This window comes from Thamnophis elegans, chromosome 4 (assembly GCF_009769535.1).
Source record: "Thamnophis elegans isolate rThaEle1 chromosome 4, rThaEle1.pri, whole genome shotgun sequence".
Classification (NCBI taxonomy): Eukaryota; Metazoa; Chordata; class Lepidosauria; order Squamata; family Colubridae; genus Thamnophis; species Thamnophis elegans.
Window position 1 is genome coordinate 98,985,178 of NC_045544.1, and position 14,503 is coordinate 98,999,680.

At 39.9% G+C, this 14,503-nt stretch overlaps 1 protein-coding gene across 1 annotated transcript in view; it reads right to left on the reverse strand.

Annotated features, from left to right (window-relative positions):
• The window catches only part of ZC3H6 (zinc finger CCCH-type containing 6), a 30,856-nt gene extending 23,661 nt beyond the window's left edge, over positions 1-7,195 (reverse strand). Inside the window, 1 exon segment of the mRNA XM_032216683.1 lies at positions 4,516-7,195. Coding sequence (XP_032072574.1) covers positions 4,516-4,607 — 92 coding nt within the window. The 5' untranslated portion in view covers positions 4,608-7,195.
• Positions 7,196-14,503: the final 7,308 nt, after the last annotated feature.

Below are 14,503 nucleotides of genomic sequence, written 5' to 3' on the forward strand. Positions count from 1 at the left end.
CTTTGGGGTCTATGTTGGGTCCTGGGAAAGTTCCAGAAATACAAGATAAGTTTGCAAATGGTATTTTATCATGTTTGCCACCATTTTATCATTACAAGTATTTTAGAAATTCCTTGGGTTGGGAATTTGGCAATCATTATAAATGGTTGAGCAGGTATACTGTTATCATAGACACCAAACTGATAATTCAGAATATAATTATGCCTTGCAGTTTGAAATATTGTACTCCAAAACCAAGTCTATTTACCGTTTCCCTGAAAATAAGACCTTCCGAGATAATAATTGGGCTTTTGAGCACATGCTCTAAAATAACCCTCCCGAAAATATTGCAACACAGCAGCAGCCATGAGGTGACCATGCTCATTGCCTCCTGCACCTCAAAAATAATAAGACCTCCCCGAAATGAAGGCCAAGCACTTATTTCGTGGGTCAAAAGAATGGGAACCCAGATTATTGGGGGCAATATGCTGACTCTGTAAACCACTTAGAAAGGGCTGTAAAGCACTGTGAAGCAGTATATAAGTTTAAGTGCTATTGCTATATCTCACACATTAGTAAATGATGCCTAGACCTGTAGCAAAAGCTAGTATGATATTCAGACAAAGATATCCTGTTCTTACAATATTCTTTATTTTCACAATTAGTAAGGGGTACAGAGTTAAAGCTACTTTTGAAGAACAAAGTGTTCTAGGTCATAATAATACACTGAAGTTTAATTCCCTTACTTTTCATGCTCACTTAAATTGGCCTTCTCCAAATTGGCATTGCCTAGATATGTTGAACTGTAATTCCCAGAATTCCATATCAACTTCTGGGAATTGTAATCAAATATTTTTGGACAGTATCAAGTTGAAGAAGGCCAATTTAAAATGCACAGAGCTAGGGAAACTTGGAACAAAGCGGAAAAAATAAACACAGCTAATGGAAACATTGGCACAGCTGGCAAAGAAACAGGATGTGTTCAGAAAAGTGACTTAGCTCAGGCATGCAATAAGCTCCTTAAGGTATAAACGAAATCATTTTCGGGTTACAGTTATATAAGATTCTTAATTTATAAATATTCAGATGTGTTCAATATATCCAGCTTCCAAAGTAAAGTGAAACAAGATGATCTTTTCAAAACATAACATACTGTAATTATGCCTTTAATGTTATAATAGTTACTTAACAATATGCTGGCCATATGTTTATATATAGTATTTAAATTACAAAGTATACTTTTGCCACATTGGTGTGTGTTTGTGTGTTTGTGTGTGTGTGTGTGTGTGTGTGTCTATATATCATATTACAAAAGCAGAGTAACAGTGTAACAAGAATATATCTTATACTGTTACTTTGAGAGAAAAATATTGTTTTGAAGACAAATCTCCAAAACCTATTTTTAACTTGATCCTATCAATAAAGATTTTAAAAATAATAAACGTGATAGAAAGTAAACAATGAAGATGCAAAAATATATTTGCTTTCCATTATTTCAATTGACCTCTATAAAACTACACTATAAATAGTTTTACATTTGAAACTACATCAGTTTTTTAAACTAATAAACTAAAATGTGATAATGCATAGCTGAGAAAGGCTCTTTTCAAATTTTTAATAGCAAACTTTAACCAAACTTTTAATTACTCATTTAAAAATATTTAAATTATATAAAAATATTAAACACATCAGTGAAAACTGATCTCATTAACCACTTACTGTTAAGTGCAGTGGTGGCATACTTCTTGCAATTAGTGATGTATTAATTTTCAAAAAGGAAATTAATTTAACTCTGACAACCATAGAAGCACCAAATATTCCCATATAGCTGTAAATTTTTATGATACCTTCTAAGACTTCAATATTATGAACTTCTATGGAATATAATACGGGGTTGTCACTGTTACTTCTATGATTTCGAAGAGATGCTAATAGAATTTCATTTGTATCTTAAATTCCAAATTGTTTTATATTATGAAGACAAAGATTAATGCATGCATATTTTGGAAAATGTATTAGCCAATGGATAATTAAAATCATTTGAATTAATATTTAAATATGTAAATGTTAAAACAATTACAAATGAATAAGCTATATTTAAATTTTAAGTTTTGTACACTAATTCAATTTATTTATGAATTCTCATGTAGAAAAATAGTCAAGAAATCCAGTTTCAGGCAGTTACTAGTGAATGGTTTAAGCATTTATCTTATCTATTCCAGATATATTTAATTATGTCAGTGCAAAAATGGAACAGGAGAATGGGCAGCTGTATCTAAGAACTAAGGTGGGTCATCAGGTTAAATAATTGAGATCTGTCTCTAGATCATTTTATTGAAACAAAATGAGAGCTCTCTTGAAATGAAAAGAGCACATCCCTTTGTTTCCTTCAAAATGTTACATGGAAGTCAGTGAACAAGATAAACTCCATTGTATTTGAAATACCACAGTTGAATGTGGACTTTCACTACTTGTTTTGAGATTCCTGACTTTTCTAATAAGAGAGAAGGGGAGGGGGAGATAGATTGCATGGAAAGGTTCCTACTTCAAAATAAGGAAGTACAATTCTTGTCTACTATTCTGTCAAAAATAATTAAGGTAACCTCAACTTTAAAGTTATCCACTTAAAATATGTTTCATTGATTAGAGACATCTTGAAGGTTAAAAGGAAAGAATATAAGAACTTTTTATTGCAGTTGTCATGGTTAACAGGAATAATTTAATTAGGGGCTATTTTGCACAGTCATACAATTTCTAAGCCTTTGGTGTCCTTCTTAGCCTTAGTATAATTCCACTTATCTAAACAGATCCACTTATAGATTTAGATTGGCTGGTCAACTTCAATATACTTCATGAATAATTTTGTAAAAATTTTGTCCAATCGTATAGAAAAAAGCTTGTTTTGTTTTGCATACATCTTGGATTCATTATTGCAGTTTGTAACTTATCAGAAGATCACGGTATTTTGTTCTGTTTCTACTAATTAACATGCAAACTTTATCTTGCTGGACAGTTCAGTTCAGGTTGACTAATACAGGTAGTCCTTGATTTACGACCACAACTGAGCCCAAAATCTGTGTTGTTAAGTAAAACATTTGTTAAGTGAGTTTTGGCCCCATTTTACAACATTTCCTGCCACAGTTGTTAAGTGAATGACTGCAATTGTTAAGTTAGTAACATAGTTTTTAAGTGTATCTGGCTTCCCCATTGACTTTGCTCATCAGAAGGGTGATCCCAGGACCTTGGGACCCAGCAATGGCCGTAAGTATGAACCAGTTGCCAAGCATCTGAATTTATGATCTGAATCACATGATCATCGGGATACTACAAAGTCATAAGGGTGAAAAATGCTCATAAATCAGTTTTTTCAATGCCTTTGTAACTTTGAACAGCCACTAAATGAACCATTGTAAGTCCAGGACCACCTGTATTAAAAGTTACAATGCTGTACTGCAGTAACCATTTTGAAATATTCACTGTTTAATCAACAATCTAACACTGTAACTACGTTAGTGAACAAGTGCTGATTTGAAGGCATGATATATGAGGCCCAGACCTGATTCACTGTAGCTATGGGCAAATCATTTGAATTGCTATTCTCCTTGGTATTCCTGTTTGTAGAAGGGGAAAGGCTATATCCTACTTACAGTGTTGCTGCATGAATAAGGGATTATGTAATGTTTTGTATCACTTTCATAAAATAGCATTGTACATACTTGTGGAGGGACACCGGGATTATAGGAGACTTGTCTATTAATGGGACCTCCATTACAAATCTTGATGTAAAGAAATTTTTTGCATACATGTTGGAAAATGTGGGAGAAATAATTTCAGGTTTCCACATGTTTAAAAACAAATTAGTGAAGAAAGCCATATCTGTATGAAAACAAACATTTGCAGAGAGACAGGCAGATAGAGAGAGAGAGAGAAAAGGAGCAGGACCTCAAACCAGCAAATGCCTCTGGTTTGTCAGATTATGGAATTAGAATTGTAAACTGGCAAAGAGAAAAATCTGACAAAACCTCATATATACACACATACAAAGAGTTCTAGTTAATGTGTAAGGTGTATACATTGTTATACAGCTTCATATATGTTACATATATGAGGGGATACAGTCTGCCTTTGAGTTCAAATGGCAATGAGACAGGGGATTAAGAACAACAGTGACATTACACACAGCCAATGTAAAGTGCATTTTATGAAAAAAAATGTTTAAAAAAAGGAAATGTAAAAAATGCATGCAAAATGCACCTTGAAGTTATCACCCACCCTTAAAAACATCCTTGTATCTAGACTAAAAAGAAAAAAAAAACCCACCCCTACCTCAGGCTGAAGGTGACTTTCCCCCATACAATACTATAGACATTTTCTTTCCTTAAATTCACCTAGGCACATTTAAGACATCGTCATTACCACCATTATCATCATCATCATCATCACATAGCATACCATCATTCTTAGCTATTATCACTGTTAATTATCACCATTGAGAAGCGGAGAGAGAGAAAGAGAAAGAGAAGAACGTTACTCGACCTTTCGTCCCCTGCATGTTGCCTGTCAGAGTCGGGCATGTTTTGGTCAAGAACTGGGTTTGGGGGCTTGGAGAATAGGCTTTCAAAGGCCATTGTGCTGGCTGTGCCTGTGTGCAGGGAGGAGGAGGAGGAAGGGGGGAGGAAGGCAGGACGCTGCTGCCAGTCGTAGGGCGCAGGGAGAGGAGGTGGAGGCGGCGCGCAGTCGTGCGCACACACAAACACACACACACACACACGAGGGAGCGGCGGCGCTGCGTCTACAAGGGTGGACGACGCGAAGTGTCCCCTCCGTGCAACGGCGAACAAGACTTCCCTCACTGATTTACTGAATTGGGGGGAACACAAAAATAAGCTACACTTTTTTTTAAACGGCCGTCCGAGGGGAGGCTGTCCTGCACCTCACGGGGAAAAAAAGAGATGGGAGATAAATGCAGCTTATGAGGAGGAGTTCGGTACACACAGACCATACGGAGGAAGGAGGCAGCAGGAAGAAACAGGCAGAGCGGAAGGGAGGAAGACGGGACACGTTGGCCGGAGAGATGAGCTGCTCTGATTATGTCTTCCTTACAAACATGGCGCCCGCCCGCTCGCTAACAAGAGAGAGAGAAAGACGGGAAAAAAGGACCAATGGCGCGCGCGGAATGGACAGGGATGGGGGCGGAGGCTGGACACGCTCACAAAATGGCGGCAGTTGGCGTCGCTCACAAAGCGCCGAGCAAGGATGGGAAGGGAAAAAAAAACAGCCAGCTTCTCCCTGGCAGCTTTCGGGTCGCCGTGACCGATGAGGCGTTTGGTTGCGCGCTCTTCTGTGCCTCGCTGTCGTCATCGGATATAGGAAAGGCTTCCCCGCCTGCCATTGGTTGACGCCGCCGAGAGCAAGATGCCCGTTGGGCGCGCTAGGGGAAAAAAAAAAAGGGAACGCGAAAAGCGCGCGCGCGCCCACATGGCGGTGGCGCAATCGCTCTCCGAGGGGATCGAGAGTTGTACATACGCATGGAGAGGTTCGGCTCTGGGGCTTCCCTTGGCGCTTTGGCTTCAGAGAAGGACGAGAAAGGGACATACTTGTACAAGAAAAGCAGGGAAACTGATTATTTAACATAGTCAGTCCCTACTCACGCTCAGTAATGGTAGGACCGCACTGAAAACAAAAGGGGAAATGGATTCGCTCAGGTGTTCGGAAAAGGGGAAGGCAAAACTATCAGCGTTAAGCATGGTTACTTTTTAGATGAAAGACCACTAGGAAACCTCTGTTATAGCGTGGACTGAAAAATAAATAAATAAAAATACCCTGAAGAAGCGAAGGGCAAGCTCTCTTGCTTTTTATAGCATTCTCTCTTGGTCTCTATTACTGTCAAATAAGCAATATCTTTGTGTCCATCCTGTCGCCAGGAGCTGAACTTGAGTTTAGTATACTTTACCTTTTAGTACTTCGTCTGTTTTTATATTGCAGGTACATAGCCTGACTTCTGATTCTATGCAGCACCCGGTTCTCTTTTACCAAATATTAACTTTTTGAGACAATAGATTATTAAGCGATTGGAGAACAATTGTGCAGATTATTTAAATTTAACTGTATTTAAATAAAGTAAAATATTTTGTGCTACATGCTTACCCAAGAAAGGTTGTATGTCTGAGGCAAGCTCAATCCTTGGTGTGTTACTGAACACTTTCATACATTTTTTTTGCAACAGTATGGAAGTGGTTTGCCATTGTCTTTTTCCAGTATATTTTTCTAACTTTCCAGTTTAGCCTATAGTTCTGATCAATTTTATTTTATTTATTTATTAAATTTATAAACCCCCCCCCCAATTCCTAGCAACTTGTGAGTAGTTTACCAATTGTTAAAAACATCTAAAAATAAGGGAACAACCAAAAAAAGATGGCAATATTGGATGAGAACAAAGAAAAAACAAGCCCCATAATCTTAAGAGTTTCTGGACCCCTTGAAACACCAGTAGGGTGTTTGCTTGAATCTCAAGGAAGACATTGCTATAGGGAATTGTGCTTCTAGGTTTTAGGATAGATGCATTGTTTAATCAAAGGAACTTGGAGTATGCTAACCCTGCCAGATTGGATTTACTGTACAATCAGCAACTTGAATCACACCCAGAAGCAAACTGGCAACGAGTACTACTAGCGCAAACGTGTTACATGGAAATACCAAGGCATGCCCACCACTGCTTATGCTTCTGCATTTTGGACCAGTTGAAGCTTCTGGGTGATCTTCAAGGGTACTTACATGTAGAGTACATCTCAATAGTCAAGCACTGAACTGACCAGGACATGATGAGTGACAGTCTGAAGGGTCCTCCATGGGTTATGGTGGTTACTCATCCAAATTCTACCATCCAAGCTTCTTGGTTTCTCATGGAGAAGCTGGCTCATCAATGGTGGAGGTCCATTTGATGCAGGCAATGGCTACATCCGAATTATGGAAGTTGTCTAGGAAGCTGCATTAGAATATATAACAGTCTTTCAGAGATAGATGAAAGCTTTTTCAATGAGAAAAGTTATACTTCGCATGGAATATACATTTATTTGGCATATTCTTTTAGCTATTGTATCTGTTTGCTATGCAATCTTATTTTTTCTTCTAATTGTTATTCAGGCTATGTTATATTCCAAAGAAATATAATTAAAGACATTTCACTCCATAATACATTTGCCTTATCTGTAATATTACCGGTTGTCAGAGATAATAAAGAATGAAGTTCTACATAAATAAATAAGAGTCTTTCAATGTAATCATTTCATGTTATTATTCAGGCCTCTTGATCCTCAGCAAATGCCATATAATCTCAAGGAAAGAATGTAGCTACTTTAAGAAGTTAAAAGAATAGTGCTATATATGCTACTGCATAGCCAAAAACTCTTACAGAATCAAATCAAGTGCTGCACAGCTCAAATTGATAACATCTGAAGAGATACTAATGTCTTGTTATTTATGTATTTGTGTTAGAAGCATCACAATTAAAATAAGGCATACTATATGACATAAAATTTAAAATTACACGATTAAAATATGTACAAATTAAATAGATCTTGCCCAGAAATTAGCAACATTGTGTTCTATTGCACTGCCATGAAGTCCTCAAGTGAACACTGATCAGGACACAAAGGGCAGGTACACATATCTGTTATCTGCATGTCACTATAATCACAGAACAAGCCCTAGATGTTCATTTGTTCAGAGTGTTTTTGGATCTTGTACTCTGTGCAATCTATTCAACTCCCTGCTCCTTTCTGGACAAACTACTACAAAGCACCCCACCCCCCATGTTATTCAACATATATGTACTGAGCCGCGGTGGCCCAGTGGTTAGAGTGCAGTATTGCAGGCTACTTCTGCTGATCACCGGTTGCCAGCAGTTTGGAAGATTGATTCTCACCAGGTTCAAGGTTGACTCAGCCTTCCATCCTTCCGAGGTTGGTAAAAGGACCCAGATTGTTGGGGGGAATATGTTGACTATGTAAACCGCTTAGAAAGGCTGTAAAACACTATGAAGCGGTATATAAGTCTACTTGCTATTGCTATATGTGTGTGTGTGTGTGTATGTATGTGTGTGTGTATGTATGTATGTATGTGTATTATATGGGGAAATCATTGGTTTGGGATGAGGTGTTATCAATATAGGTGACACCCAGTTGTTCATTGCTATTCAGATTGGGCAGATTTGGCTGGAAATAAAGTGATTGTTTTGTCCAGATGACTAACGGCTATCAAAATCTGGATGGGATGAAATGGTTGTGCCTCATCCTGCAAGCTGAATTATTGATTGTCCAGAAACCTTTCAATTCTCTGATGGCATTCAGTCCTCCTTTTGGGAAGGACTCATGGTTACTGCATAACTATAGAGTCAGGCTGGTGCTCTAGATGTGGCCCTATTTGGAGCTGGAAGGCTTAGTGATGGTAATTCATGGCCATATGGATTCTGAAATTTAAATGGTTCAAAATGCAGTGCCAACAGACCTGTTAGAACAGAGGTGTCAAACTCAAGGCCCATGGGCCAGATCTAGCCCACAGGGTGCTTAGATCTGGCCCTTGTGACTGCCCTGGAAACAGCGAAGGACCGGCCTGCGGTGCCTCTGCCAGCAAAAATGGAGCTTGGGAGGGCTGGTCTTCAGGAGGCCGTTGTACCCACCCCCCAGGTATTCAACCTCCTGCAATGGATTACCCCAATCCTACCCGGGCTACCATGGGTGTCCCCGAGATGAGTGATGTTGAGCTGGCCATGCCATATGTCTGTCTGTCTATCTGTCTCTCTCTCATCATCTATCTATATTCTTTATTGCTCCTTTTTTTCAGTCTGGTGCTTTCTAAATATGTTAAACTATCATTCCTAACTGCATCCTCATCAGACCTAAAAAGAAAAGTTGGGGAAAATATCCTTATTGCTAAGTCTATCTTGATAAGTTTATTATTTATTCTTGTCCACCAGGAGGCATGTTTGAGCTTTTATGGTTTTTAAAACAAACTACAACCATTCAGATAGAAAGAAATTATCGTTCTCCAAACAAAATACTGACAATACTCTCAGTACAGAGAAACCATTATTTTACAGTGAAGAGGAAATTCAGCAAGGAGTCTTGTGGCAAAGTTTTTGAAAGTTTATATGGTTTTTAAATATAGTGGCACACCACCTCTCCCCCTACCCTGCCATATAAATAATAGCATTTGGAATCACCTTTTGACCATCTAGTTATATTAACTCTCAATAGTTTTATTTAAGTTTTGTAAAGCAATGGGGACAAGAAATCTGTGCCATACGATAGGTAAGTCATATATTACCTTAAACCAAATTATAGTTTGGCTCTTGATGTGGGTGAAGACGGAGAGTGCAAAAGTTGGCTTGAAACTCAACATTAAGAAAACTAAGATCATGGTATCTGGTACTTTCAATTCCTGGGGAAGAAATGGACATAGTGACAGATTTTATTTTCCTGGCTCCATGATTACCACAGATGGGACTGCAGCCAATAAATAAATAAAAAAGTATCCTTGCTCCTGGGGAGGAAAGCTATGGCAAACCTAGACAGCATACTAAAAAGCAGAGACATCATCCTGCCAAAAGTGTGTATAGTCAAGGCTATGGTTTTCCCAGTTGCAATGTATGGCTGTGAAAGTTGGACCATAAGAAAGGCTGAGCGCCAAAGAATTGAGGCCTTTGAACTATGGTGCTAGAGAAGACTCCTGCAAGGCAATCAAACTGGCAGGCCTGGAGGAGATCAACCCTGACTTCTCTTTAGAAGGCCAGATCCTGAAGAAGAAACTCCAATACTTTGGCCACCTAACGAGAAGGAAGAACTCACAGGAGAAGAGCCTAATACTGGGAACAATTGAGGACAAAATAAGAAAGGGACGACAGAGAATGAGGTGGCTGGATGGAATTAACAAAGCAGTAGGTGTGAGCTTAAATTGACTCTAGTGGATGATAGAGGACAGGAAGGCCTGGAGGAACATTGTCCATGAGGTTGCAATGGGTCGGACACGGCTTTGTTGGTGGTTGTGTAAAGTTAGTCCATAATGATTTATTTTTTAAAAAATCAGATACTTTCCTGATGGATTATCTCCAAGGAATTAGACTAACACCTTAGTCTTACCCTTGGAAGGCACCAGAATGTGGGAAGCTACATTAAGAATTTATAAAGATGTGATATAACCCAGAGGATGTTTGTTTTAAACAAAGATTCATCAAAGCGCAAGTTATTTGCATTTACTTCAGTGCAGTGAATTGTGCAGCAAAACTGCCTGGAGCACAAGGTACCGGTCCGTATGGTTGTCCAGAGGGCCACACTGCCCGCCCGAGCTCCTTATCTGTATTTGAGCTCTTTGGCGCTTATGCACACGGCATGATGCACACGGTGCCTGTGCGATGCTCCGCTGAGCAGCTGGAGCATCACAGAGGCTCGCGGAGGCGTCGCAAGAGGTAAGGATGCATGTGTGCGGTGCGTAGTGTGCTGCGCATGTCATGTGTGGACACCAGCCTCCGGTGCAATCGTACCAGTTGCAACAGGATCCGGCAACCCACCACTGCTGTATTCTCTTAGTTTATTAAATATAACTGTACTCTGAAGTCATTGTCCCAAAGGTGCTTTTTCAAAAGGCAACTGGACTTTCTTGTTTTTCTTTGAGACATTTCGCTTTTGCTTCTCATCCAAGAAGCTTCTTCAGCTCTGACTGGATGGTGGGGAATGGAAGGATTTATACTCTTGCAGACAACTGGTCATTTGCATTCTTTTAGTGGGTCATTAAGATCACTGGAGATTTATTTGTGTCCTCAGGGTCACCTGAGTGGTCCAAATTGGTGTGGAGCCTTCTTGGAACTGTTGAAAGGACTGTGTTGTACTCCTTTCAACAATGACTTCAGACAGAAGTCTTGTCTGAAGGCATTGTTTTTTCTCTTGCAAGTGTAAAATTTTAAATGCTCAATTCATACAGCTATGGAAAGAATAAGCTCTCCAAAAACACAGCCTAAATTACATGTGTTGAAAGAAATGTCCATCTGGGTTCAGTTCCAAGTGAGGAAAAAGACTGGAAATGTGGAAGCTGTTTTGGAAAGATGGTTTAATGGTGGACAGGATCACATGGTTGAGGTCCTGGGCAATTGAGCACATGTGTGTGAGAGACAGAGAGATTTATACCCTCTCTTGGGGCCTGCCTTAGAGCTTCCTGTTCTTGTGTAAGGGCAGGTATCCTGACATGGTTGTCAGACTCCCATGGGGCCATGCAGGGGTAACTTTGTAGGTGTTTGAGTCCCAGGCTTAGTTGAATCTTGCTAGGTAATGAGGTAATGAAGCTAATCCTATCATGACCTGAATGTGAAGGTTCTTAATCCCATCACCCTGGAGCTGAAGTGGGGGGCAGGGAATTGCAGGCAGCTGCTTTGTTTTAAAACATGTTTCTCCTTATCTCATTCAAGGAAATATAATATTCTGCCTTTTTAATATTTCCTAGAATATTTCATTCTTCTAGGAGATGGTGGGTGCTAACTTTCTTACTCATGCATTCTATGTTGTCATAAAAATAGTTGGCATATAGGAAGCTAATGAATGGCACTTTTATTAAATGCAAAGTGTAATTAAAATTGCTTGTTTGGCTAACAAATTTCTCAGTACCACAAACCCTCTCTAGTTACACAAATATCTCAGGAACCAGACTTCAGTACATATAACTTACTAACAACTTAACAACCATAACAAACACATTTTATTATGGTTGAAAATTTAATTAAAGTCTACATCAGGATTAATAGCATTTTGGAATGTAGGCCTCCTTCTTGAAGTTAGTTTGATTTTTAAATGGAAGAACCTACAAATAATGTGATGCCTACAATTACTCAAACTGCCCAAGGAGCTGCTGATACAGTTCTACATAGGAGTTATTGGAGTCTGTCATCTGCACTCCATAACTCTCTGGTTTGGTTCGCAACCCAACAAGACAAACACAGACTTCAGAGGATAATCAGAACTGCTGAAAAAACAATTACTGCCAACTTGCCTTCCATTGAGGACTTGTACACTGCACGAGTCAAAAAGAGGGCTGTGAAAATATTTACAGACTCCTCGCATTCTGGATATAAATTGTTTCAAACTCCTATCCTCAAAATGATGTTGTAGAGCACTGCACACCAAGACAACTAGACATGAGAATTTTTCCCCAAAATGCCATCACTCTGATAAACAAATAATTCCCTTCACCACTTAGGAACTAGGCTGCATTACTATTACTATTAGTCTTCTTATCGTTCCTATCACCCATCTCCTCCCACATGACTGAAGGACTGTAACTTTGTTGCTTATATCCTTATGATCTATACTGATATTGATTGCTTCATGATTGCTTATTGTACCCCTATGACTATCATTAAGTATTGTACTTTATGATTCTTGATGAATGTATCTTGTCTTTTTATGTCCACTGAGAGCATATGCACCAAAGACACCAAAGACAAAATCTTTGTGGGTCCAATCACACTTGGACAATAAAGGAATTCTATTCTATTCTACTCTACTCTACTGAGCAGTACATTTATTCTTATACTGAATAGCATAAAATTCATCAGTTGAATAATCTAATGATCAAATATAGATTGGGTCTGCCAATGGTCTAATTTATTCAACTCATAACAGTAAATTCTATACATACTGAAAAGTGTTAGAACCTTTGAAAAATATATCTTGGATTTAGAACTCAACCTCAAGAGTTGTATAATTTCATTCTCAACCAATGTCTCTCTGATGACTAGCAAAAATAAAATATTCTGTAATGGCTGGAAAGTAAAGTTTGGAGGCTTTTACAGAATGAACTAAAGATTAAGACTTAAGAAGGAAGAATATGAAGCTTGTTGGTTAGAATGAGACCTTTGTATAAATCGAATTAATTCATGGGCTTTTTGCTAACATTGAAATGTCAGTGGTTTATGAATAAATATTTGGTTATAGGAAGATGTACTGGTATGTATGTATGTATGTATGTATGTATGTATGTATGTATGTAACATTATAGGGTGTGGTGAATTATTACATTTGTGACAGTGGTGGGTTTCAAAACGTTTTGGAATCTACTCTGTGGGTGTGGCCTCCTTTGTGGGAGTGGCTTGCCGGCCATGTGATCTGGTGGGAGTGGCTTGCTGGCCATGTGTTTTCTCTCTCTCTCTCTCTCTCTCTTTCCTTCCTTTTGTCTCTCTGTCCCTTTTTTCTTTTTTCTTTCATCTCTCACTTTTCTTTTTTCTTTTTTTATTTATTTTTTCTTCCTTTCTTTCTCTTTCTCTCTCTGTGTGAATCTCTGTGTGTGTATGTGTCTGTGTGTTGCTCTTTGCCTCTCCCTCCCTCTGTGTCTCTCTATGTGATTCTCTCTCTATGTCTGTCTGTCTGTTTGTCTCTCTCACTCTGTGTGTGTATCTCTCTCCTCCCTCCCTCTGTGTCTGCTGTGTCTGTCTCTCATTCCCCCTATCTCTCTGTGCCTCTGTCTGTCTCTAACACACACACACACACACAGACACACACACACACACACACAAACATACACACACACACATACTGTGGTCACCTTGTTGAGTGTTCCAATCACATTTGAAACACTCAACAACTGGCCTGTATTCATGGTTTTTTGCAGCATTCTGCAGACATGGGAGCAAAATATATGGTTAAAAGTACCTGGCAGCGGTGTTCTTCCCTGGGGGGCTCCGCAGAACATCCCAAGACCAATGCCACCACATTTGCCCTCTTTGGGGACAGGTCCTCTTCAGAAAGATGAGGCCCCCCTGGTCCCCCTCATGTTCCTCATGTTCCAGCCACGGTCCCATGCCGTGGAGCAACTCCAGAGCCCATCTGTGACCCCTGTGGAAAACATATGCACACACACACAGCCTGCACAATTACAGGCCCAGAGAGTGAATCCTCTACACAAGCCAGGGCGAATGAGAACAAGTTCTGAAGGCTCCGGGATGAGGGACAGAATCTTCGCCCTGGGCCAGTAAAGCTTCGTCTACCAGAGGCAACAGGACCAAAGCCCGTCTCCCAACTGGCCCTTCCTCCCTCTGAGGGTGAGGGACTCGGCTGCCCCACTGCCTCTGGCTTCCTTCCGAGAGTCTCCACTCTCTGGGGCTGTAATTGTGCCGGCTGTGCTTCGTGCTTATGTTTTCCACGGGGGTGACGGATAGGCTCCGGAATCGCTCCAATGCCTTGGAAAACATAGGCGCGGTGGCAGCGTGGCAGCCGGGAAAAGGGAGTGTAACCTGCGTGGCTTGTTCAAACAGCAAAAGAAGGGACAGGAGAGGAGTTCGGCTGTTTGAAAAGCCCCATGTGGAACTCCTCTCCTATTCCTTCTTTTGCTGTCTGTACATGCAGTGCGGGTCGCACTCCCTTGTCTTTCATAGCCACCTCGTTTCCAGTTGGGATGGTGATCCATGGAGAGGGACAGAAAAAATCGATTTCTTCCCCCCTCCCCCAATTGGAAACGAGGTGGCTGTGAAAGAAAAGGGAGCGCA